This window comes from Patiria miniata, unplaced genomic scaffold (genome assembly GCF_015706575.1).
Source record: "Patiria miniata isolate m_02_andy unplaced genomic scaffold, ASM1570657v1 HiC_scaffold_19, whole genome shotgun sequence".
In the NCBI taxonomy this organism is placed as follows: Eukaryota; Metazoa; Echinodermata; class Asteroidea; order Valvatida; family Asterinidae; genus Patiria; species Patiria miniata.
In genome coordinates, this window is record NW_024037057.1 from 6,227,601 (window position 1) to 6,252,708 (window position 25,108).

The window sequence follows — 25,108 nt, forward strand, 5'->3', positions numbered from 1 at the left end:
AGTGAGAAATACAAATTCCATCCAAAATTTTTTTTGGATTAATCGTTGTTTATATGATATGAATCATGAATTTCATGTGGATTTATTTCATGAAAAAAGGAACAATATAATTAAAGCACCCCACGAGGATGTTTATGCTCCGCCCATGCAACCCTGTAGTCCATGTGTTTAAAATTTTCAAAAAGCAAACGCGCAATAAACGTGTGAACTGCTATGAATCGCATCGTCGATGCGCGTTAAAATTTCAGCTTATTTGTACACTTTTACGTCAAAGATAAATGAAACAAGTTCAGAATTTGTGACGAATAGGTGAAGTATGATACGTAGCTTCCTGGTTTAACAGTTTTGGAAGAATTAACGGGCCTAGTGTTGACGAACTTCGTGTCACGAGAGGCCACCAACTGACGAACAATTCACCATGCCGGTCGAGGTCATTCCGACCGTGACTGACGAAGAAATCCCGGGTAATCGGCAGGTCGATGAGGCGGCATCTCCGGGGGCCAGTAAGCCCATGGTGGGAATCATTTATCCCCCACCGGAAGTCAGAAGTATCCTTGTCAAATGTGTGCCAATTTGAGCATATTTACGTTCGTTATTAATATGATTCTAGTCCGAGTAACTTGGACCCAACTTCTAGTAATTTGGAAGCCTTTTTGGGTAATCCTTACTTTTAGGACACCTCTATTTTTTTACGAGTTCTGTTCAAAACTGACTTTTGCAGATGACTGTCCAGTACCAAAGTGACTTTTGCAGGCTAAAGCAGTCTTTTTTCTTCATATAAACTCATGTTAGTTGTAATTTTGAAAGTACTTTCAAAGAAAATGTGACTTTCCTACTTTTTTTCGCAGTCAGATGTGCATGTTGTAGTTCTCACGAATGTCGGACACTTCGCCCCATTTCCACGTCGCCCCATGTCACTTCGCCCCTAACCACTTCGCCCCATCCCCACTTCGCCCCATCCCCACATCGCCTACTCCTAGAACTATGAGGCTCCACGTAGTGGAGCCTCATAGGTTCAGAAGCCCGCAAAATTGTTGTCAGCACAAAACACTAATTAAGTACAAAAACGTCCATCCCAAGCAGGCCGTTTTCCACAGAACCGCTGCACAGTTTGCCCCTAAACTCCATACAATACCTCATGACATACTCACGTTATGTGCACCCAACAAACATCGGTGGATTCTGTCTGTTTTTCGGCAAAAATGATGAAAAATATGCCCTTTCCGCACTGAGCCAACCTAACACTTGAAACGAGCACGCGTGCAGAATGATCGCAGTCATTTTCGGTTCGATCGCTCGGAGCGCGCCGCGGGGGGTATGGTGTAGAGCGGAACGATAGTATGCACATGCGTACAAGTGCAAGTACGTACCCCCCGCGGCGCGCTCCGAGCGATCGAACCGAAAATGACTGCGATCATTCTGCACGCGTGCTCGTTTCAAGTGTTAGGTTGGCTCAGTGCGGAAAGGGCATATTTTCCATCATTTTTGCCGAAAAACAGACAGAATTCACCGATGTTTGTTGGGTGCACATAACGTGAGTATGTCATGAGGTATTGTATGGAGTTTAGGGGCAAACTGTGCAGCGGTTCTGTGGAAAACGGCCTGCTTGGGATGGACGTTTTTGTACTTAATTAGTGTTTTGTGCTGACAACAATTTTGCGGGCTTCTGAACCTATGAGGCTCCACTACGTGGAGCCTCATAGTTCTAGGAGTACACATCGCCCCATCCCCACTTCGCCCCATCCCCACTTCGCCCCATCCCCACTTCGCCCCATCCCCACTTCGCCCCATCCCCACTTCGCCCCAGCCGTTACATGTAAAAAAAAAAAATCTCATCTATTTTTTTGGCTTAAAAAAACACTATTTCAATAGATTCACTAATTGCTAACCAACGGAAAGAATTAGCCCATCACCAAATGAACAATTCATAACCAACCTCTCAAGCTAGGCTCTCCCCTACCGAGAAAAAAGCTTGAAGTAAAAGATCCAACTTTGTTCCCAACCCGGCTATACCAACCCGTCTCCCACTTATCTGAGAACGACAATACCTTTGACATCCTAATTTCACTCTTGGAGGAACCAATCTCATCAATGAAGTTGTAAGTCTCACATATCAGACAAATTTTGACGGAACATTTTCCTCAAGGCAGTGAGTTCCTTTGAACTCACTGACCCATACCTACGGGATTCTTTTGAATCCAGCGGCTGATGATTTTATTTAAGCCATCATTTCTCTCATCTGTGTCTCGAGCACCTCATCAGAGAGTTTGTATTTTTCCTGAGTTTCTAGAATTGGGAGCATTTAATATCTGGGGTCTTTGGCAGTTTATTTGGTCTGCACCCCTAGCCTTCCCTTTTTTATACTACATGGGGCGAAGTGGGGATGGGGCGAAGTGGGGATGGGGCGAAGCGGGGATGGGGCGAAGTGGGGATGGGGCGAAGCGGAGATGGGGCGATGTGGGGATGGGGCGAAGTGGGGATGGGGCGAAGTGGTTAGGGGCGAAGTGACATGGGGCGACGTGGAAATGGGGCGAAGCGTCCGACACCCGTTCTCACAACACGAGTGAAAGCCTTACATAATGAGAGCCCGATGCTCATTGGCTGCTAAAAAAAAAAAATAAGATGTTTATTTTTTATCAGCCAATCAGCATCGAGCTTTCATCGCCCTCTTTCCACAAAATTAAACCTGCTGATATTCAAGAAGGTGTCATTGCCAATTGTTCAGATGTGCCAAGAAATATCAGAATGTCAATTTTGAGTGTCATTTATCAATTGTTTTGGTGAGTCTTTCCCTTCCTATATAGGAACGGGGTCCTAAAAGTAAGGATTACCCCTTTTTGAGGGTGAAATCTGATGTTTTTGTTGGCAGTCGGGCAATATTGGGTTTTTGGGTCAATGACAAAATGGTGTTGCTCTGCATATAAGGATTAGCTGGGACCCCACTATCGCCAGACCATGTCCGAATGTTAAAAGGCGATAAGTTGGGCCCAAGTTACTCGGACTATTCATGGTCATGTTTATAAATTAAACATTTTTTCACGTTAAAATTTAGTTTAATAACACAAATAGTTGTTCACCATTCATCGTGTTAATGATCTTGTTCATGTCATGTAATTTAGGCCTATGCCTAAAATTTTAGTGTTTTTTGTATGGTCATCATTTTTCAGTCTATTTTATTTTATTGTCTTTTTTTAACAGTAGACCTAGACCTGTACAAAGTCTTGTGTGGTTGGAATTTCTTAGTTTTTTTTCTTCTAAATTCCCAATCAGAGATACCTGTCACTCAGCAGTTTTTTTTTTTAAAACATGTTTGCGATAACCAATGGACCATTAATGATGGAGATTATTATGTGAAGTGATGTTACAAATGTTGAGATCTACAATGTGTATCATATTACAGTTTTCCTGACCAGCGATAAACAGACATCGTGGACAAGACAGCCGGCTTTGTTGCCAGAAATGGTGAGAATTGAAAACTAACTGGCATTGGACACATTAACCCTAACCCCTTAGTCCAAAACCTTAACCCTAACGCCCTGAATCCTCCAAAATCCTTTTTGCAAATTGGAGGAATTTGCAGGATTGAGGCTACATGGCAAAAGCGCGTTGCTGATTTCGGAGTCTGCACTGTGTCAAGGTCTTGGGCCGGACCTTGTGTTGTTTATGGTCAGCCGTGCATAAATTTAGTCCTTGATTATACTTGACATCCTCCGCACTGCTCCAGGATGTCACTGCCTCTGCCTCAGCCTATTGACAGTCACAGCCGGAGGATTTTGCAGGATTCAGGCAGTGGTCACCCCTCCATGGACCATATTCAAGAAATAACGGAGGAATTTGCATTATTGAGGCTATATGCTATTTTTCCATGAGGCCAATTGAAGGATTTTGCAGGATTGAGGCTACATCCTAGCAAAAAGGCCTAGGGAGTTAGGGTTAAAGAAACTCTTGAAGGTGAGAGTCAATATTGTAATCATTTTTGTTTCCTGTCTTTTTTCAGGGCCGGAATTTGAGCACAGAATCAGGCAGAACGAGATCAACAACGCCAAGTTTAACTTCCTGAACCATGGCGATCCCTACCATGCCTACTTCAGGCACAAAGTCCAAGAGTTCCTTGAGGGCAAGGCCCAGGAACCGACCAATGCTCCTTCTATGCCCAAGGTGAGTGGGTAAAAGTGGACTTTTTGTGTTGTGACAACACTTCCTTACTTTAACCCTAACTCCCTAGCGTCTTTAACAAGGAACTGGACCAAGTCCATCAAAATCCATCAATCACTGTGCGTCCAATACAAAACTGTACATGACATAATGGAATCCACCACTGACGCGCTGGTTGACATTCATGGACTTGCTACACATGGCTTTTATCAAAATAGCAGTACAGAAAGCCAGGCAAAATCAATCGGATACCCCTAGCACTGCTTCAGGCATTAGGCCCAAGTCTATCATACTCCATCAATATTTAGTCACGCCAGGCCTCCTGGACCAAATCCTCCCAAAATCCAGTACAAAAATCCACAAAAATTAATTTTCTGTATAAAGATAATGACTTTTAATAGTGTCATTGCAGTACTCATTTGTTTGTTTTTATAATGTGAATTTTTTACATTTCGTTCACAGCTTACATCCCTCCTTCAACCCAAAGCAACACCCCAAGCGACAGAGACCCTCGTCCTCAAAGAGCCTCCCCCTGAGCCGGAATTTGTTGCCGACCCTCCGACCATCAATGCTTTTGAGCTGTGAGTACTTTTATCGGATATGCCCCTGTGTTTAGGGGCATTTTGCAGTCAGAAAAGTCAGACTTTCGAGGCGCTTTTTCAGCACACACAAAATTGGCAGAATTTTGGATATTTGGCTGTCGTACATTTTCTTTTCTTTGGCGATTTGTTGTGTTTTAGTACATGGCAGCATTAAGCCAATGAGCAAACTCTCTCACAAGTATTTTCAATGAGCAAATTTTTGGGTTCACAATCTGAACCGGAAAACCCTAAACTCAACAGTGTCTTCCTGAAATGACATCACGGCAACAGCGCCCTCAGTTGTCTGATAAACCATGGATTTTTTTTTTTAAAGGTTTAAGAAAGTGCTTGTTTTTAATAAAAATTTACCAAAAAGGGATGTGAAACTTTATTTCATACATTTAACAGGAGTAGAAAGTTGCGCAAAATGTGTTCCTAAGAAAAAGTCGGGAAAGAATGCTGCAACCTGACCCCACTTCAGCGGTCGTGTACATAGTCTATGGAGAGTCAAGAAAGTTTTCTAAGTATTTTCTAACAAAATTGAAAATGTTTCTCAAACCCAGATTCATGTCTTATTTTTTTTGCAATGACTGACCTTCATTGAAATAATATATGACGAAAAAAGCAGCATCAGGTTGCAACTTTCTTTCCAAAATTCACTTCATGGGCCCTTTAAAAAATGTTTTTGTAATGACTGAGGTTCATCGGCTGTACATTCCTCTGCCCAGGGATATCGTCAAGCTGACAGCCCAGTTTGTGGCCCGCAACGGTCGCCAGTTCCTGACGAGCCTGATGAACCGAGAGCAGAGGAACTACCACTTCGATTTCCTGCGGCCACAGCACAGCATGTTCACCTACTTCACCAAGCTGGTCGAGCAGTACACTAAGGTAAAATAAGGCTTGAATACTCAATTCCAAAGAAATACAGGGTGAGTAAAAAAAAGTTCTGCATATGGCACTTTCAAAATCTAGGATATGAAAGCCCAATTCATAAGCTTTCTTTTAGTACAAGAATCATTCAAATCACTCATGTACTTTTCAAGTTGTGAATCGCCCGAATTGGTCTTGGTAAGCCCTGCTTTTGTCCTGGGAAAAGTCCTGAAATTTCAGTTCTCAAGATGTTTGCGGGAGCCCTGAACTAAAGTTTGGATTGATGTCGTCTTTGTTTCTCAGATCCTGATTCCTCCCAAGGATCTGCAGGGCAAGCTGCGTCAGGAGGCAGAGCAGCCCAAGCGGGTCATGGAGCAGGTCAACTACCGAGTGCAGTGGGCCAAGCACCAAGAGGCGCAACGCAAGAAGGAAGAAGAGGAGAGAGAGAAAGAACGAGGTGAGCTTGACTGCCCCCCCCCCCCAAAAAAAAAAACAGTGCTAAAATCATTTGCTTAGGCGAGCCATAAGATAACAGACCGTTCGGGTACCGGGTCCGGTATGCTAATTTCTTTCACCCCAATCGGTACGAAGCCAGAAGCCACCCGGTCACTGAAGCGTGACGCCCCAATCGGTCCAAACTGGTGACTCAGGGTTTCACAATAGGCAACATAAATTGAAGTCTGGCCATTGTTGGAGGATTATTCGGCCCACTGGGATTACCAGCAGCAACTTCTATGAAGCTCATCACAGTCATTGTTGCCTACTGCAGGATTAGCGCGTCGCAAATTGGTTCCTTTGTGATGAGCCAGAGCCATAGCCATGGTGCAGAAGCCTGGTGGAGTTAATCCAGGCCGATCGGTTCCATGCAAGGTCCCAATCCCTTCAACATACTGGGCGGGCTCAACCCCGAACGGTCTGGGGAGGGATTGTAATTTGAGTGCTCGCCTTATCAGAGCATATTCTGGGGGCTAGACGTTGGTGTGGTTTGATACACAATAACACGCCGCTGTGATAACCTGCCGCCGCGAAAGGGCGCTATCACAACTAACCAACCTCACCAACGAACCCGTCAGAACAACGTCTTTTCCAATTCATACTGGTTGTGTAATGCCCCCGCACCTGATTGGCCTAATATATGCAGCGCGCATTCCAAAAAATTCATAGTAGTTTCGAAGCAGACTCTCAAATTTCTCCCAGTAATATGAAAGATGCAGCAAGAGGTTTGTCCAACTTCACTGATCAGCTCTTTCGTTGTGTCTAAAAATGAACAGTAATTGCCTGCAGAAGTCACGCATGCGCCCTAGTTTCCCCCATTTTCGGGGGGGGGGGGGGATTTAAGGAGTTGGCCTAGATGTTCCGACAGGTTTGTGGGTGATACTGATCGGTCGTGATTGCGCCCTCTCGCAGCGACAGGTTATAGTGTATCAAGCCGTAACAACGTCTAGCCCCTAGACTAATAAGAGCATCACCAGAGTGTACAGTTAAACATGGGTCTCCTGACGATGACTAGAGCAGGCTAGTCGAAACGTTGAGACCAAAAGACAAGTTCTTATAGAACTTACAGCAGGACTGTTCTTAACAGAACAAAAACTACTTAGCAAAGTTGATAATAAGCAGGACAAGTTCTTCTCAGAACTAATATCTTCTAAGCAGTAGTTATTACCACATGGTGTTACCGCAAACCGAAACGATACCGATACCCCACCATGCAAAGCCTCAAATCTTATATAAACATGGGTCATTCTCTAGAATTGAACATTAAAGTGATTTGGTAATTGCAATAGAGCGACATTGGAATTGGGCCTCATGTGTGAGTTTTATGTTTTCTTTCTTGTATTGACAGTTGCCTATGCCCAGATTGATTGGCATGGCTTTGTGGTGGTCGAGACGGTAGACTTCCAGCCCGGCGAGCAAGGCAACTTCCCCCCTCCCCTCCGACCTGAAGACATCGGCAAACGCATCTTGGCTGAGAAACGATACGAACAGTTTGGGGTAAGCTCACCATTTTCCTCTTAACCCTAACTCCCTACTGTCTTTTACTAAAGTACTGGACCAAGTCCGCCAAAATCCTTCAATCACACTGCTTCGCTTTGCTTTAGGCCTCCAGGCCCAAGTCCATCATACTCCATCAATATTTAGTCACACCAGGCCTGCAGGGCCAAGCCCCCCAAAATCCACCAAAATGGGAGGATGGATTTTGATGGAGTAAGGGAGGTTAGGGAAGTATACTCATCTTTGTCTGACTCCTTAATGTTGTCAAATGTGGAATGACTTCAAAAAGTAGGGTTCCCTGGATCTTTTTGTGGGAATGTGGCATAGTGTTTAGGGTTTGTGAGTCATGATCAGAGGGTCAGGGGTTCAAATCCAGCTGCTGGTCATATGTTGTGTCCTTGGGCAAGCCACTTCATCCCCACTTACCCCTCTACACCCAGGAGTATAAATGGGTACCGGCATTAGCTGGGGAGTAACCTGCGATAGACAAGCATCCCATCCAGGGGGGAATAGACATATTTGTAGTCATTTCATGCCACAAAAACTGTCCGGAGATGAACGCTGGCCTGATGAGCTACATTGGCTCAAAACTGATTTTACTTTTTTACTAAAACTTTTCTTTCTGATAAGACTGTTACACCTCATGATTATTGAAATTTACATAAATATGAAATCCCAAAGTGCTGAAACATAGACCAGAATACATAGACCAGACTAAAAACAATCGAGACTCTTCAACAATTCTGTTAAACATTTTGGTGCAATTTCTTGCTTAAATATCCTCCATTTTCAGGAGTTGGAAGAAGAAGAAGACGTTGAGATGGAGGTTGCGAGCGACGAGGACGAAGATGAGGCCAAGGATGCTGGCAAGAAGAAGAAAGAGGCTCCGCCCAAAGAGAAAGAGAAGGCGGGGCCCTCTGCGACCACACCCGCGGATCAGAACACCGAGGTTCAAGATATGGATGAAGGGGTAAAGACGTACTGTGTCATTCAAACGAGCGAAACATTGCACATGTTATAGCTCTTGCCAAAAAAACAGCGCAGATAGTTGAGCATTTACTAACAAGCACCCCACATGGTTTTTAACAGGATTCAGACATGGAGGAGAGTGACGATGAAGAGGAAGGTCGCCGCATACCGATGTCTCCTCCGCCTCTCCCCACCGCAGGGGGTGCAGATGCCTCTCTCTTACCACCGCCCCTGCCTCCACTTGGGGATGTGCAAATCAGAAAGAACTATGATCCAAAAGGTTAAGTAAAAAAAACTATTGCTTTTGTTTGTCTGTTGATCGGTGAGTCGCGCTGGCTGTCTAGGTTGCCTGTTGGACTGGCAGTTTGTTTGTCTGTCTGTCTGTCTGTCTTTCTGTCAGGTTATCAAGTTTGGTGTTTGAAAGTTTCTGAGCTCACTCAAATTGTGGTTGGGGGAAAAAAATAGCGATCTGTCGTCTTGTACAGTGGACACATGTTAATGAGGATTTGAGAAGGAATTTGGTGTCTGGCGAAAAATTTGTCATTGAAAAGTCATTCATTGCAGTGCTTTAGGCCAAGTTGGTTTGAAAATTGGCCGGCTGACCCTGGTAAAGCCAGTGGTTGAATGGTACAGGCATGCAACTTTTCCTCATATTCGTTGATTTCCTCGTTTTCTACTTCTCATGAATGCCATTACAAATTGAAAAATACTGAACAAATTCTCGGGTGGTTTGGAGGTTCCTCGTTTTTCTAAATTTCCAGTTGTATAAAGACATCTGCGCCAGTAAACCGGAGGTCTTGGGTTGAAGTCCCACCTGAGTGTATAAAGCTCATGGAGACTTTTCGCATGGACTTTTGGAAAGCGCCGCAGATAATGCGTCTGTGTAAAATTATTATCAGTAAAGCCACACAAAAAAAAGTCTCCGGTTTCTGGTATGGAGCTTGCCCAAAAAGTGGTGCGGCGACGCGGCTTTTTTTTTGTTTTACCTGATTGTTTTGCTTCAAATGTCGGCTGATGACTGCAAATGGTGCCCGACTAAACTTAGTGCAAATATATGGGAGTCCAGAGAGGCCACATAAAGCTTATTCTCGATCATAACCCCCTCTAAAAAAAACGTTAAAATTGTGCAGCAGCAGGATTCCAGTCAAACCAGTGAGTTTGGCGGTTTTGAGACATCATCTTTCATTGAAATTTTTTTTTTCATTTTGCCAACGCGCATGGCTATGGCGACGCGCGCGCTTACCAGAAACCGAGACTCTTTTTTTTTTGGCCTAAGGGCAAAAGCCACATTTAAGAACAAGGTGGTTCTCGAACCGCGCGTCTCGCCTGCTTGCATGATTATCTTTAAAGAGTGACCTCTGACCGCGGTGTGTCCTCAGATGACCTTTGACCTTGGTATGTGACTGCTGGGACTGCAACTTTTCAAATGAGACCAATTCAAAATTTGCGGTCTATTCTACAACTTGAACTCAGACGACTTTTGACCTTGTGACAAATGTTTGACAGTTTCTTTTACTGATTTTCTGTCTTTATTTTGGTTCTGACCCACAGCTCCGAAGCAAGTGGCAGAGTTGGAGGAGAATTACCTGATTTCCCCCATCACCGGGGAAAAGATTCCCTCCAGCAAGATGCAAGAACACATGCGCATCGGTGAGTAGCCCCTCCCCCCTCCTCCCCCCTCCCCCCCCCTCCCCAGTTCTGAAACAATGAGAGCTAGTCCCATTGAACAATGCCACAGTTGTATCCTGCTGCAGTTGGTGACCACAGACTCTGAGGCAGTTTGTCCTTGAGATTTGTGACCTGATGGATCTTGCTGCACCGGGCAGGCTTGTCATTTTGACAAGTGTTGCATGTTGCGGCGTTCAGCAGGGTTTCTAGCCAAAATACCCTAGGGGGTTAGGGTTATAATTGTACCTTGCAAAAGAGGGCAGAGTTTTAGCCATAGAGCTATATTAAATTACTAGAGCGCTGACTCATGTACAAAGTGATGTCTGCTGGGCGAATCCATATTTGTGCACAAACCTATGGAAAACTTCGTAATTTTGTACAGCTTTTGTACGGCTATTTGCAAAGCTGCGTTGGTATTCTATACAGGTGCGTTACTGAAGTTGATACGCCCAAAACCGGAACACACGATCAGCAAATGAGCGTTTCATTTTGCTCTGCGCAAACAGCACAACGCGTGCGCGTATCCGCTACAGATGCTTTTTGCCATACATTTTTTAACCATCATGACGCGCTTAAGTTGTTTGCGTATTCTACTTGCGCATTGCATTTAGAGTACACTTTTAAAATTCAATCAATCTAGTTTTATTTTGTTCAGCAAACACGCACTTGAATTCAAAATGTCTGCCCCCAGAACGGCTTCAAAGTATCTCCGCGCACAAGAATGAGGAGTTAGTGCTCTAGTATAGCTTTATGGTTTTAGCATATTTCATGGCCTAGATGTGCTCAATGTGTTCATATTATGAGTTATCTGTTGTTGCTTCAATATAAGCAAATTCTGCATCTTTTCAGCTTGTCCTCCGTCAAATAGGAAGAGGCTAGCAGTGCAGTGAACTTGGCCTCAATGTGAACTCTGTGGCTTGATGGAATGTTTAATTGATTCCTGCGTGGAAATATTGATCATCCCTCGTTACGGCCATTTTTTTTTTGCTGCAGGTTTGTTGGACCCTCGCTGGATCGAGCAGCGGGATCGTCAGAAGGAGAAGTCGGCCCAGGAGGAGGTGTACGCACCGGGCGCCGCCATCGAGGAGAGCCTGAAACTCCTGGCCGAGAGACGTACCGACATCTTCGGAGAAGGTGACGTGGAGACCCAGATCGGTAAAAAGGTAAGTTGAAAAAGTAAATTGCAAGGCATCCCCACGTGTCGTCACTCTCTTCTCGAAACGGACGTACACATTAGATGCGACTAAAAGGAGATGAATTCCGGGGTTCGAATCCAGCCGCTGGTCATATATTGTGTCCTTGGGCAAGCCACTTCACCCCCACTTGCCCCTCTCCACCCAGGAGTATAAATGGGTACCGGCATTAGCTGGGGAGTAACCTGCGATGGACTAGCATCCCATCCAGGGGGAGTAGAAATATTCTCAGTCGTTTCATGCTACTGAAACCAGAGATAAACGCCGGCCTGATGAGCCACGTTGGCTCGGGACAGACTTACTACTACTTTAAGAGGAGATGAATAAACATTTCAGAAAGAGTGATATGTTCATGAGCGTCTTTCAGTCACCCTAGATGAGGGGCCATCAATATATCGATCTTACTCAATATCAATGTGATATTTCCATATTGTCGATATATCATTTTTTAATCATATAATAGTAACTTCTCAGACAACGAATAAGAACGGTTTTAATGTCATTTGTGGGAAATGATCAAAAGGAAAGCAAGGCTACATGAGAAAACAAAACAGTTTTCACAAAACAGTTTTTATGACGCTAACAAAAAGTGCATAGCTGCCAACTAGTACGATTTTTTCGTAATTATTACGAATTGTTTGTTAAATTACGAAAATACGATTTGCCACTAAAACATTACGAATTTCCTATTTTCTACCTAACGAAAAAAAAAATAACTGTAAAGTATCGTTTTTGACCGAAAACTTCTGGCGAAATGTCGCGATAATGGATGGACTGGTGACAAGTCTAATAAGAATGCAGTCAAGCACCTGATAGACATCAATACAGTGTGCGCAGTGGAGTACTTGAGGACCAGACTAAAAATATTTTTCAATGGTGTGTCATTTGTGTGCATCTCGTGGATGTGTGGTTGTGTGTACTGTATGTGAGTACTTTTCAGTGACGATCGTGAGCACATTTAGTTGCTTATTGCCGGGATGAGACCCATCAGTGCGAGATTTTAATCATGGAATTTAATAAGAGTATGGATGGAATAATTGGTAATAGAGTTTGAGTTTGTCACAACGGATAGAAAAGATAAATCAGCATGCGTTTGCAAAGTATGTTGGCGGGATATTTCTATTGCATACGGTGGCCATAGATCATTGTGTGTAAAAACATGATACAAAGTCGAAACTCAACATCGATAGCATGCATCTCCAAAAAAATATGCGCACATGTTATTGATGTTATTATTTATTTGACTTCAACAAACAAATACAGACATTAAAACAAAATTAATTTAAAATTTTTTTTTTTTTTTTTTAATTATCTTTTGGCCTACAGTACATTATTATTCACAACAAGAAGGGTATGCACATGTATGTGTACATGTAAACCATGTACCTGTACTCGATGTTGGTAAAGCTTTTGATAAAACGAGCAGTTGAAAATGACCGCGCGGGTTGATTACTAATTGGGATTTTGAAATGTTGGCAGCTATGAAAGTGCAATTTACAACGTAAAGCTATAAGCTCACTGTACACAATTGTATCTTGCTCTGTTGATGCACCGATGTGGTAGTATTATCGTGCAAACCGTAATAAACAATCTCAACAGCAACTTCCAAGATTTGAATTTTTGGGGTTGGGGGTTTCTTTAACGGGTACCGAGTACCCGTTTTTGTTTTTTTCATTCAGGTCCCTGGTGCCCATACTACCCACAAACCCACACCTCTAATTAGGATTACAAGGCTTTTATCCCAGGAGTACCAGTATGAGTATGAGTCATTTCCTTGAGGACGAGTATGAGTAGACACAGACTTAAAGTACTGGAGTTGGCCACATAGAGCCATTCACAGTTCTTGCTCTGAGTCTATTTGTGTTTATTTCTTTTTTCATTTGCAGCTTGGAGAGGAAGAAGACACCAAGTCCAAACAGAAGGTCATATGGGATGGGCACTCTGCCAGGTAAGGCTGTTATAATAACAGTATAGTATGGGCCTTATGAGTCGGCCATATTGAATGAAAAGTGAGGTAAAATCTTTAAGTTTTGGAACTTGCGAAGAGAAATGAAAGCAAGTTAATTCCTAATTAATTCCAGTCTGCTTCAATGAATAATTGAAAATGTGCAATTAAGCTTTCCAGATTAAAAAAACTGACAGTAAAATAAGGCTGCATTATGCCTGCATAAATAGTCTGGCGCCGTCCCATTCAGCAGTTAACAATTAATGAAATACATTCAGGGAACTCGACAGAAATGGCCAACTCGTGCGTAGGGCCCATAGCTTTATTGGCTGCATTCGCCAACAAGAGACGGCGCTTTCTTACCTTTTTTGAGAGCCCTGTGGCAGTCCTTCTGATTTGAGGCGTGCGATCACACCCCCACACCATCGCACACCTAAAAGCTTCCCGAGAAGTGTGAATAATTGCACGCCTGAATTTCCCTGGAACACAGAATCACACACCTAGAAAACCACACACCTAGAAAAAACACACACCTAGAAAATCCAGGTTTGCCTTTTTCCACACGCCTGTGATTTTCAAATCAGAAGGACTGCCGTGGACGAGACACACCGCGTATGCATGGCTTGGTTTGTTCTGATTATGTGCACAAAGCCATAGCGTCTTCGCGTGAGCGTCAGGCGCTGTCAGCGATGCGTCCAAATGTCTCTCCCAGTGGTCTCCCCCAGTGGTCTCCCCCCAACTCTCCCTTTCTTGCCGTTGAGGGGGTACTTCTGCACGGAGCTCATACTAATGTCTCAAAGTGCTCACTAGGGCTCCCGGAAAGTGGTCAGAAAGCGTCATCTATGGAGGCCATGGATTCGCTGTAGTGAGTTGGAGGCTCAGTGCAAATTCACAATGCTCATTTAATTGATGATTAAACCCTTTTCCGTTGAATTACAGCATGGAGTCCACAGCTCGCAAAGCTCAGGCCCATATCACCATAGACGAGCAGATTGCGGCACTGCACAAAGCACAGGGATTGCTGTAAGTTTATGACAAGGTTTTCTTTGAATTTGGCATCTCTTTATCGTTTTGTAACACCATTTTTTTTAATCTAAAGCAAGTCTATGTCCTTTTTGCTTTTGTCTGTCACAGATTTTTGTTTTTAAGGGTCAGTTTTAAAAAAGTTTTTTTCATTTTTAAAAATGTACAGTCGAGTCTCGCTAATACAAACACTGTTAATACATATTCTGGTTACAACAACAAACATAAAGCCTTGGTCCCAACTGTGTTTTATATTATACAATACATTCCTCTCAACACAAAATTCTTATATAACAAACTTCTTGGCTAGGTCCGGCTGATTTTGTATTAACGAGAGTCAACTGTATATATAGTTTTAGCTAGTCTATTGGCACATGTCAGAGATTATCAAATTTTGCTTATTTTTTTCTTCCCTTTAGGCCAGACAAGGAAAAGGAGAAGATCGGTCCCCAGCCGGTCAACAGAGCCGCCAAGCCCCTCCCCCCTCCCCCCGCCCCTCCCCAACCCAAACCAGCCCCCTCGGCCGCCCCACGCGCACCCATGCCCGAGCCTAAGCAGGCCCCCCGCATGCCCTTCCCACCTCGCATGCCAATGCAGCAGCAGCAGCAGCCTGGGATGGGGATGATGCCCATGCCCCCACGGCCCCCGATGCCGCCCCGCATGCCCCAGCCGCCCATGGGCATGCCGCGGATGGCTGGCGGGCTGCTGCCTGGCCCTCCGCTACGCTTCATGAGTCAAGGTACGAGAACATTTTGTCTCAAACTCCCTCACTTAAAGCTTGATGTTTTTTTTCATTTGAACCAACCAAAATTGGTTTCTTTTTATCCCCCTGGCTTTCAAGCCAGGCAGGGGGATATTGTGTCTACGTCAAATAAATCCTTTCCAATGTGGATATTTACGAGGTCTCTGGAGAGCTCTGCTCAGTATTACTAATGACTATACGTTAGTCCGGTGTCTCGCCCATTTGAACCAACCAAAATTGGTTTCTTTTTATCCCCCTGGCTTTCAAGCCAGGCAGGGGGATATTGTGTCTACGTCAAATAAATCCTTTCCAATATGGATATTTACGAGGTCTCTGGAGAGCTCTGCTCAGTATTACTAATGACTATACGTTAGTCCGGTGTCTCGCCCATTTGAACCAACCAAAATTGGTTTCTTTTTATCCCCCTGGCTTTCAAGCCAGGCAGGGGGATATTGTGTCTACGTCAAATAAATCCTTTCCAATATAGATATTTACGAGGTCTCTGGAGAGCTCTGCTCAGTATTACTAATGACTATACGTTAGTCCGGTGTCTCGCCAAAACTCTCCATTCAACCCAAACTCCCCATTCAACTGAGAACTGGTACCTGCCGGGGTGGACAATCAACGCCGTCACTGACAATTGTCCTTACTAACTGCCTGTACATGTACAAACCGCCAGGAGGATCGGGCAAGTTTCACTTTCAGTATTTTATATTAAATTGACCACCGGCAAGCTTGGTGGTTGAAAGGCATCGGTGCCGAAAGTTGTGGGCTTGAGGGCCAACAGAGCAGACAAATTGATGGATTTTAATAGGAGATCAGGGTTAATTTTATAAACCATTGCCTGTTTTTTTTTTCTGACCAGGTCCTCCGAGAATGGGCGGGCCCATGCAGATGGGCGGTCAGCCCATGCAGGCCATGAGAATGCCGGGGGCCCCTCCCATGCGACCAGGCCTACCGCCGGGCATAGACGAACCGCCGGCCAAGAAACAGAAGACGGAGGAGAGTCTGATGCCCGAGGACCAGTTCTTGGCAAGAAACAAGGTAGGGCCGTCAATATGTTTCATAATGCAACTTTGGACTTGAAACTTGGCAAGTGTTCAGACCTTACTTTCTTGACTTCACAATGACGACATCTTAATTGTTGGACCAAATTGAGTTTCAGTGTTAGAATTTAAACAAAACAGGACACACTCTGCAGATGCTCAGTGCAATCTGGTCTCACAGGTACCCATTTATACTCCATCGTGAAAAGAGGTTATTGTTGTAAAGTGTCTTGCCCAAGAACACAAACACCATATCCCCATTGCACATTAGTTTCATAATGCACCTTCAGACTTGAAACTTGGCAAGTATGTAGACCCTAATTTCATGACTTCACAATGACCACATCTTAATTGTTAAGACCAAATTGAGTTTCAATGTTAGCGTTTAAAAAACAAGGATATATACTTTTCTGCAGATGCTCAAGATCAGTGTCCGTATTCTCACAGGTACCCATTTATTGTCCGTGGTGAAAAGAGGTAATCCTTGTAAAGTATCTTGCCCAAGAACACAAACATCATGTACCCATTGCGCATGAGTCGTACACCATAACCATTGCATCACTGCACTCTACAAACATATATTACATTACCCGACATTTTTGGGAAACTTATTTTCATTGTTCCAGGGTCCAGTCGTTTTCAAGGTCATGGTCCCGCCCATGCCGGATAAGCCGGAATGGAAGTGTAGCGGTCAAGCCTTGCAGATGACCCTACCGCTGACCGACACCATCTCGGTCATCAAGGCCAAGATCTTCGAGGAGACCAGCATGCCGGCCGGCAAGCAGAAGCTGCAGTTTGACGTAAGTTGGATTGGTTGTTATATGTCATCCCCCTTCCCCTTTTGTCACTAAAAAAAACTTGATACAGCTGTGTGTTTATAAAAGGAAGAAGAGGTCAAAGTAGAACCGTCACATTCTCTTAAAAGATTACCACAATCGGTATTGTAGTCGACTCTGTCACAAGTCTATCACAAGTCTAAAGTGAAGTCGCAAACTACTCAAATAAACTGTGGCAAAAGCATTGTGTTTGTATCATCAGTTACGTGAGACTGGACTTGTGATAAACTTTCAACCGAACTTGTAATATTATAAGATGGAATTTTTGCGTCGGGGTGATATCAATCAAATTAGGTTTTTGCCCTTCACCGACGTTTAAACACTGTATACTCAGTGTGTTACCTCCCGAGTGAAAGTTGGAAAAAATCACTCGGGTGGGACTCAAACCCACGACCTCCTGCTTTCATTTGATTGATATCACCCCGACGCAAAATTCCATCTTATAATAGTTTATGCTGTACCCGCTGCTATGTACATCAGATTCGGGAGGTAACACACTGAGTATACAGTGTTTAAACGTCGGTGATGGGTAAAAACCTAATTTGATCAAATTTGTAATGTTCTTGTGATGAACTTGATGGGCGCAGAACTCATTTTGGGTACATCCTTATTCTCCACCAAAGTCGGGGGGTGGGGAGAGGAGAAGAGATTCAGCGTTTAGGAGCACATTGCAACTTAGCCCCGGTTCAATGGGTCTACTGGAGCTAAACTTGTCCGCAACTTATCCTTAAGATACAAAAAGACACAACAGGATCTGGGCAACAAGTGTATTGTATGGTGCCCGCCTGCTGTTTGATTCTTAGCATCTCTTGCACTGTGTCCTTGATCCTGTAGCAGAGATGAAACTTTTCAGATTTTAATCTGAAATAAGATTTTTCTTACTTTTCCAATGAAATTTCAGATTTTTTTACGATCCCACAAAAATGATTATTTAACAATTTTTCCACAAAAGTGGTTTTTTTTTTCATTATAATTTCCGAAAAAAATCCATGAAAAGTCGATGAAAGCGGCACTTTCGCAAGTGTAGTAGTTTTAATCTCTTTTACCAGTCAGGAATGGAGTGATTCTACAGTAGAAACACCTAGGCCAAAGCTGATCAGATGCTTTTCCGGCTGGAGAAAAGGTTAAATACTGACCTATGACATGGAAAAAATTCACTGGGTCCCGCAATGAGCTGCACTGCACTGCGTGCGCGACGCTGTGGCACATCGGACCCAAGGTCCAATTTCAGATTTGTTTTGCCAAGGCCAGTTTCATCTCTGCCTGTGGTTATTCGTACCATCCTAAACGTATTTCTATTTTGTTTTGCTTTAGGGTTTGTTTGTGAAGGATTCCAACTCCTTGGCATTCTACAACTTCATCAACGGATGCACCTTGCAGCTGGGCCTCAAAGAGAGAGGAGGTCGCAAGCGCTAAGAACCTACAGCGTGCGGCACACATTATTGGACGTTTTTGTTTTGTCTCTGGTTTTGAATTCGGTCATTTTAATCTCATCACACTGTTTATACTGCTGTTGTGGGTTGTTTCTGTTAAAGGACGCAAACTCAATCCTCTGAACATGTAAATATTATTGTTTTTAAAATCATGACTTGGTTGACTTCTAACGATTTAGTTTTTGTAAAGTAATGTTAATAACTTTTTCCCTTTTGTTGAGATATGTTTTGAAGTAAAATACCTCTTTAAACGATGAGATTATTTTTAGGTACGATTTGGGCAAGGTGGGGGATTAGGGCCAAGGCCTTCATAAATGTGCGTGTGGTTTGCGGTAAATCACGCAGTAAAATGTGTAGGCCCAAAGCTGTGAGTACAGTAGGTAACGTTACAAGTCTTCACCGTACCGTACGGTTTGATTCTTTTACTGAGAGACGACAATTTTCATGCTGTGCGGGCAAGTTCAGGCACAGGCACAAAAAGTGGACACATTATGCCAAAGCCAGGTAGTTATGTTTTTTTTTTGGGGGGGGGGGTCGGTTTTTGCTGGAATTTTTGTGGGGTCAAGGTGGATTTGGGGAGTTCAGATCAGTTTTGATTAACATGTACACAGTTGACTCTCGTTTCACTGTTAATACAAATTCTGGTTATAGCAAACACAAAGTCTTGGTCCCGCCTGTGCATTTATGTGCACAATGAATGGGACTGATGTTCCTCTTAATACAAAATTCTGATATAACAAACAATTTGGCCAAGTCCGAACGAGTTTGTATTAACGAGAGTCGACTGTATCTGTAATGTTTCTGGTCAGTTTGGCCTGATCAACCCGACCCGAAGCACAATACGAATCTACCAGGTCTAGTCGACTTCTATATAGTGAAATGTCCAAGGGAAGATACTGGTAAAGTAATATTTTGGTCGCACTGTTATAAGGAAACTTATGTCCATGATGCTGTAGCTAAAATGAAATAAATTTGTCGCAAATAAATTTTAAAAACATGCTTCTCTCAGTCTTGATGTATTCCCCCCTTAAGTTCTAGGTTTAAGTGGAAAGAAAATTAGGTGTTCTTTTCCAAACTTTTATAACTCATAAAACTTTGACGCACAATTTTCATAATCTCAAAGTTTAATACTCTCTTCACAAAGTGGACAATATTAAACATTTTTCGACGTTAATTAATTTAATTATTCAAAATAATCAAACTTTCATTATACAATTTCTGTACATTTTATACATGAATATAAAAATTACTGACTAGTCAAATGTTTTTTAAAACATATTTTTTTTGTTCAGCTGAATGAATGACCGCAATGTCGAATAACCCTGTTTTTATAGTTGGATTGTATAACACACAGTACTTGTGTATGACTCAACTGATTGAGTTTTAAGCAAATTTTACAAATCATCTCGCAAGCATTTCAAATGAACTCTGTAAAAGGCATTCCTTTGTTACTGCCCATCCCCGTTTACTTATGACTGGACTTGTGATGTTCTTGCAATTTACTTAAGACAAGACTTGTGACACACTTGTGATCGGATTACAGTCACCTGGACCGTTTGCCAACTTGACTCAAATCAACTCGACCCTTTACCAACTCGGACCATCGTACCAACTTGACTGTTGAACCAACTCGTCCGTTGACCAACTCGACTTCACTTTCGAGCCAACTCGACCGTTTGCCAACTCGTCCGTTGTATACTGTACAAGTAAACCTTGGGTTACGTGATTTGAGTTGTAGTGTGCAGACTACTCATGCATAATAGCACAAGTTCGTCTGGCTTTTCGGGACAATTTGGGTATGCTCAATAAATTAGCACAGCAACTGTGTTACTGATGATGCACAACATTTCCAGATCCACTGGAACGACTTTCTCTGTGATTCAGCACCGCCATTTTTTTTTTCACTCTTGCTCGTGCGCACTCGATGGACGAAAGCAATGATTGTTTCTGTGTTTTGAACCATGTTCCCTTGTTTGTGTATACAATGACACAGCAGTCAAGTTGACTTTTTAGTTGATTGAATATCGGACGAGTTAATAGACAGTCGAGTTGGTCCAAGTTGAGTTGGCAAATGGTCGAGTTGACAAACGGTCGAGTTGACCCGACAGGCCGACACATTGTGATCCAGCATAAGTGCTTAACTGCAGCACTGATACACAAGCCTTGACTTTTTAGTTGATTGAACATCGGACGAGTTGGTAGACGGTCGAGTTGGTCCAAGTTGAGTTGGCAAATGGTCGAGTTGACAAACGGTCGAGTTGACCCGACAGGCCGACACATTGTGATCCAGCATAAGTGCCTAACTGCAGCACTGATACACAAGCCTTGCCTTTTGCAAACAAGCTTACTACATCTTGCTGAGGAGTCCGCTCTCCGGCGCAGACGTCATGATGAGTTTCTGGACCTCCTTGAAGCAGGGATGCTCCGCTCCTCCCAGGAGCTGGAGCAGCATCGCCTCGCTGGTGGTGATGAAGGCCCCGCTCTGACGCATCCTCTCAAAGGCATACAGCCTGCCACAAACCAAAAGATAAATTATAATTTCTTGCACAGTCCATTGCATTTATTTATGCCACGAAAAGGCAGGAAGCACCTTAGGTCCAAAAGGACTCTAGCCACAAGGAATAAAACTAGGAAAAAGACAAGAGATCAAGCTTGTTGATGAAGCTCTTGAAGATTGTGGGTTGTAGGATGTGAAGCCGCAACTGTGGCAGAGAGCTCCACAATTTGGATGTGCGGACAATGAAGGAGGATGAGTGGGATACAGTGCGAGGTGTAGGTACTGAGATTGTGAAAGGGTGAGTGAGCATCAGTGGCAGAACTCGCAGAACAAGTGGGTGTGTACGTGTTCATCTTTTCAAACCGTGGACAAAAAATACCTGAGAACAAAAGAGAACAATATCGTCCACGATTCCTAGCATACGTCCGCGATTGGCGTCGTGTACAAAACCTATGGGAGTCTTCCTAACAAAAGGGGACAATAGGACGTCCACGATCGACGGTGGGCATGATTTATAGATTTCAGTATGCAAACAGTGACCAAAGTTTTAGCGGTAAAAAACTGGGAGAGGGAAAGAGTTGGCGACTCTCATTATTGACAGATACATTCAAATCGACACTGCAACCCAAGCTTTAAAATAGCATGCAATACATCACATATGTGATGCGATCAAGCTACATGAGTCGTTTGTCGGGAATTTTCATTTGGAGATATAGGCCAAAATAGGGCCACTTCATCACATCACTTCATCACATCTCTTGGTGTTCCAACTTCCATAATTTTTGAACTAAAGATGGTATCAGCATGCGGTTTTCACAACAGTAATGCTGAGATTGTGCTCTTTTCAAATCTGTAATAAAAATGTTTTGACCGGGGTCGACAAACAACTCCTTCAACTTGATTGCATCACATATTAAGCTTATTTGTTTCATCTAATGTAGATCCAATTTTAGGTGGTCAATAATCATGTGTCAGACATAGATTCTGCACTATCTTTCAGTAGCAAATTTTATTTTCATGTAGCTACAGGGTTTGCCCTCCTATTTGGCCAAGGAAGTCAGAATTCTGAACAGAATAACGACTCGTGGACAAAATTGTTATGCCCAAACCGAGCAGTTTTATGCACTCGATCAGTTCATTTCTTTCACACTGATTCACTTTTACAGTTCATCAGCTGTTACCTTTTATTCACAGGGTTCTTCCTCTCCACTTCAAAGCTATTCCGAGTCAATACTGAATTTCAGTCTGATTCTGATTTTGATTTTGATTCGACCGAAATCTGCAGAGGATTTTATCGATTCTATGCACTCAGCCGTTTGGTCCAAATTTGTTAGTTTCGTTCACCTGTCCACCATGCTCCGTGAGGAGCAAGCGTCTGCAATCACATGCACGTCCAGGCCTCTCTCCAAGAGATCCAGCGCCGTCTGTTGGACGCACGCCTGGGTCTCGATGCCGCAGAGAATCACCGAGCTGGTGCCTGCGTCGGTGAGCTTCTTGTCGACTTCCGGCGTGCACATCGTGAAACAGGTCTTTGCGATGATGTCGTGGGTGTCGCGGCTGACACCGATTTCTGGAACAGTCGGTCCGAGGCCTATAACATAGTACAAAGATAATGAAAAAAGGAAATTGATGAATTGTTAAAAACACTATTTTCCGTGCATGAATTTTTTTTTCTATTAATTTTTCTTCCGATTTGTTCTTTCCTTCATGAGAATGAATAGGGCATTATTAATATACAGGCCTACTTAAAATATGATTTGGGCTCAAAACTGTTGCATAAAACGCTTGCGTTTTTAGCACTATTGTACATCACTGAAATTGGTATTTTTGGGCATAATGGTAATTTGTTCAGCACAACTTTTGTCTTGACTTTATGGCATTCAGTCATATTAGTGCAACCCATGCCTACTTGATTTTGACCAACACTATTAGGACCTCTCTGTTTTTTCGCTGTTGCAATTTTTACACAAGTCAGCTGTTGAGCATGTTTCAATTGTCAACCGAATGGTTCTCATATGGTAAAGAATGTAGTGATCCAGAGGTCGGACAGAATCGCATACATGTTGTAGGTACAGTGATAGGAAAGATTTCCATATAAGAAGTTCACTAATTTTCCTCTGTATTGACTAACAAGCCCCCAGATAGCAATTTCATGTCATCAAAGTCAATTTGAGCAGTGAGAAAATACAAGCATTTTCTTAGAAAACACTTAGAATTTTTCAGTCCAATCTCATAGGGTTTGTACACAGGGTGTCGAGTGAACTTCGTATATGGAAATCTTTCCAACGAAAATATGTTGTACAAAGTCAAATTTATTAGCTGGGAAAATATTGAAGCATTTAGTGAAAAAACACAAAAAAAATTCAGACCAGTCTCAATCTCATAGGGTTTGTAAAATTGTACACTGGGTGTTAAGTTAGACTCTACGGATCACTTTTTTTTTAACATTTAGGCATGGTAGGGCGATGTCAAAATGTTCCATATGTCAAAATGATCCATATACTGTAGAGTCCTAGTCACTCGGACTAGTGTCAGATGACGTCCCTATATCATTGTATATCATGGAATTCTTTCCCAGATGCCACTTAAATTTGGTTGTGTACAAATTAAGTCAGATGGCCTGAGTGAGAGTGCAGTGCATTTTCAAAGTATTTTTTAACAACAATTTGACATGTTTCTCAGTCCCAGAATGCCAGATTCATGTCTTTCACATACTTTATAATTATAACTTATGATGAATTGAAAAAGTGGCTCCAGGATGCAACGTTCTGTCCACGTGGGGCGGGGCCAAGTTTATTTCTAGTTTCTGCAGCAGATCAAAAAAAGTTGGGTTGTTTCAATGTTTGTTTGCGTGGTTTGCGTTTGTTTACCTTTCGGATATTGTTCAGTCGTGACGATCAGCGGTATTTTCATGATTTCGGCCGCTCTGAAAATCCTCCTCGCCACCTCCACGATCTGAGGGAAGTATTGGATCGTGGGTCGGAATTTCTCCTGCATGTCGCACAGGAAAAGGGCCGAATTTCGGATCAAAATCTTGCCGATTTGTCGAGAGGCCATCGTGCTTGTAAAAACACCCGGTACCATTTGCACTCAACCTCGACCCCAGGGTGTCGAACAGTACGCGCCCATCACTACCTGCTCTCTCTCTCTTTACTATTGGAAACAAGGTTGGAAATAAAGTGAGCACTGGGGACGAGGTTGATTTGAACAGCGCCCTCAAGAGGTACAGTTAAAGGAAGCTAGCTGGAGTTACCCAGCCCCAACCTCGTCCCCAGTGATTACTTTATTTCCAACCGCGTTTCCAATGAGAGAGCAGGTAGTGGTGGGCGCGTACTGCTCGACACCCTGGGGACGAGGTTGACCCAGCCCTAAATTTTATCATATTGGGTTGTATTCATATTAGGCCAAAAAAAAAAGTCTCCGGTTTCTGGTATGGAGCTTGCCCAAAAAGTGGTGCGGCGACGCGGTTTTTTTTTTTTTTACCTGACTTTTTTGCTTCAAATGTCGGCCGATGACTGCAAATGGTGCCCCGACTAAACTTAGTACAAAATGTACGGGAGTCCAGTGAGTCCACATAAAGCTTATTCTCGATCATACCCCCATCTAAAAACAAGTTAAAACTGTGCTGCAGCAGAATTCCAGTCAAACCAGTGAGTTTGGCGGTTTTGAGACATCATCTTTTATTGAAAAAAAAACTTTTTCATTTTGCCGACGCGCAGGGCTACGGCGCGACGCGCGCGCATACCAGAAACCGGAGACTTTTTTTTTTTGGCCTTAGGGCTGGAGGAAGCTTTTCACGCGAACCAGCAGAGTTGGCAGGTCCCAAAAAAAAAATCGAAAGAAATTTCGAAAATGTGCAATTTCGTCCCTGTTACACACTAATTTCAACTGGAACTCACTCAAACCTTGCCTGGAATAACCATTACACAGGTCCTTGAAGTAAAAAACGCGCGATCCACGATAGATTCAGCTTACAATTACAGTGAAAAAACGAGGCATAAACCGACAACCGTGCGGTCATGGCGAGGCCAGTTCGTTCTTGCCGGTGTGGCAGGTAATTCTGTCCCCCCTGGTAAATGTGTCCCCCCGGACAGATTTACCGGGTCGTGACCCGGTAAATCTGTCCGGGGGGACACTTTTACCTAGGTAAACCTGTCC

At 43.3% G+C, this 25,108-nt stretch overlaps 2 protein-coding genes across 2 annotated transcripts; one reads left to right on the plus strand and one right to left on the minus strand.

Annotated features, from left to right (window-relative positions):
* Positions 1-176: 176 nt before the first annotated feature.
* Positions 177-18,728, plus strand: LOC119725531 (splicing factor 3A subunit 1-like). Its single transcript, XM_038196956.1, has 17 exons — positions 177-548; positions 3,424-3,462; positions 3,998-4,158; positions 4,618-4,736; positions 5,465-5,624; positions 5,910-6,063; positions 7,450-7,598; positions 8,392-8,568; positions 8,688-8,847; positions 10,119-10,217; positions 11,229-11,398; positions 13,315-13,376; positions 14,313-14,396; positions 14,816-15,135; positions 16,004-16,182; positions 16,811-16,984; positions 18,335-18,728. The coding sequence occupies exons 1-17, from the start codon at positions 419-421 to the stop codon at positions 18,434-18,436; spliced, it is 2,439 nt and encodes an 812-aa protein (XP_038052884.1). The 5' UTR covers positions 177-418; the 3' UTR covers positions 18,437-18,728.
* A 249-nt stretch (positions 18,729-18,977) lies between these two features.
* On the minus strand, positions 18,978-24,068 carry LOC119725532 (isochorismatase domain-containing protein 2-like). Its single transcript, XM_038196957.1, has 3 exons — positions 23,821-24,068; positions 22,295-22,541; positions 18,978-20,963 (listed from the first exon to the last, which is right to left on the minus strand). Exons 1-3 carry the CDS (start codon positions 24,032-24,034, stop codon positions 20,801-20,803), a joined length of 624 nt encoding a protein of 207 aa, XP_038052885.1. The 5' UTR covers positions 24,035-24,068; the 3' UTR covers positions 18,978-20,800.
* Between the last annotated feature and the right edge of the window lie 1,040 nt (positions 24,069-25,108).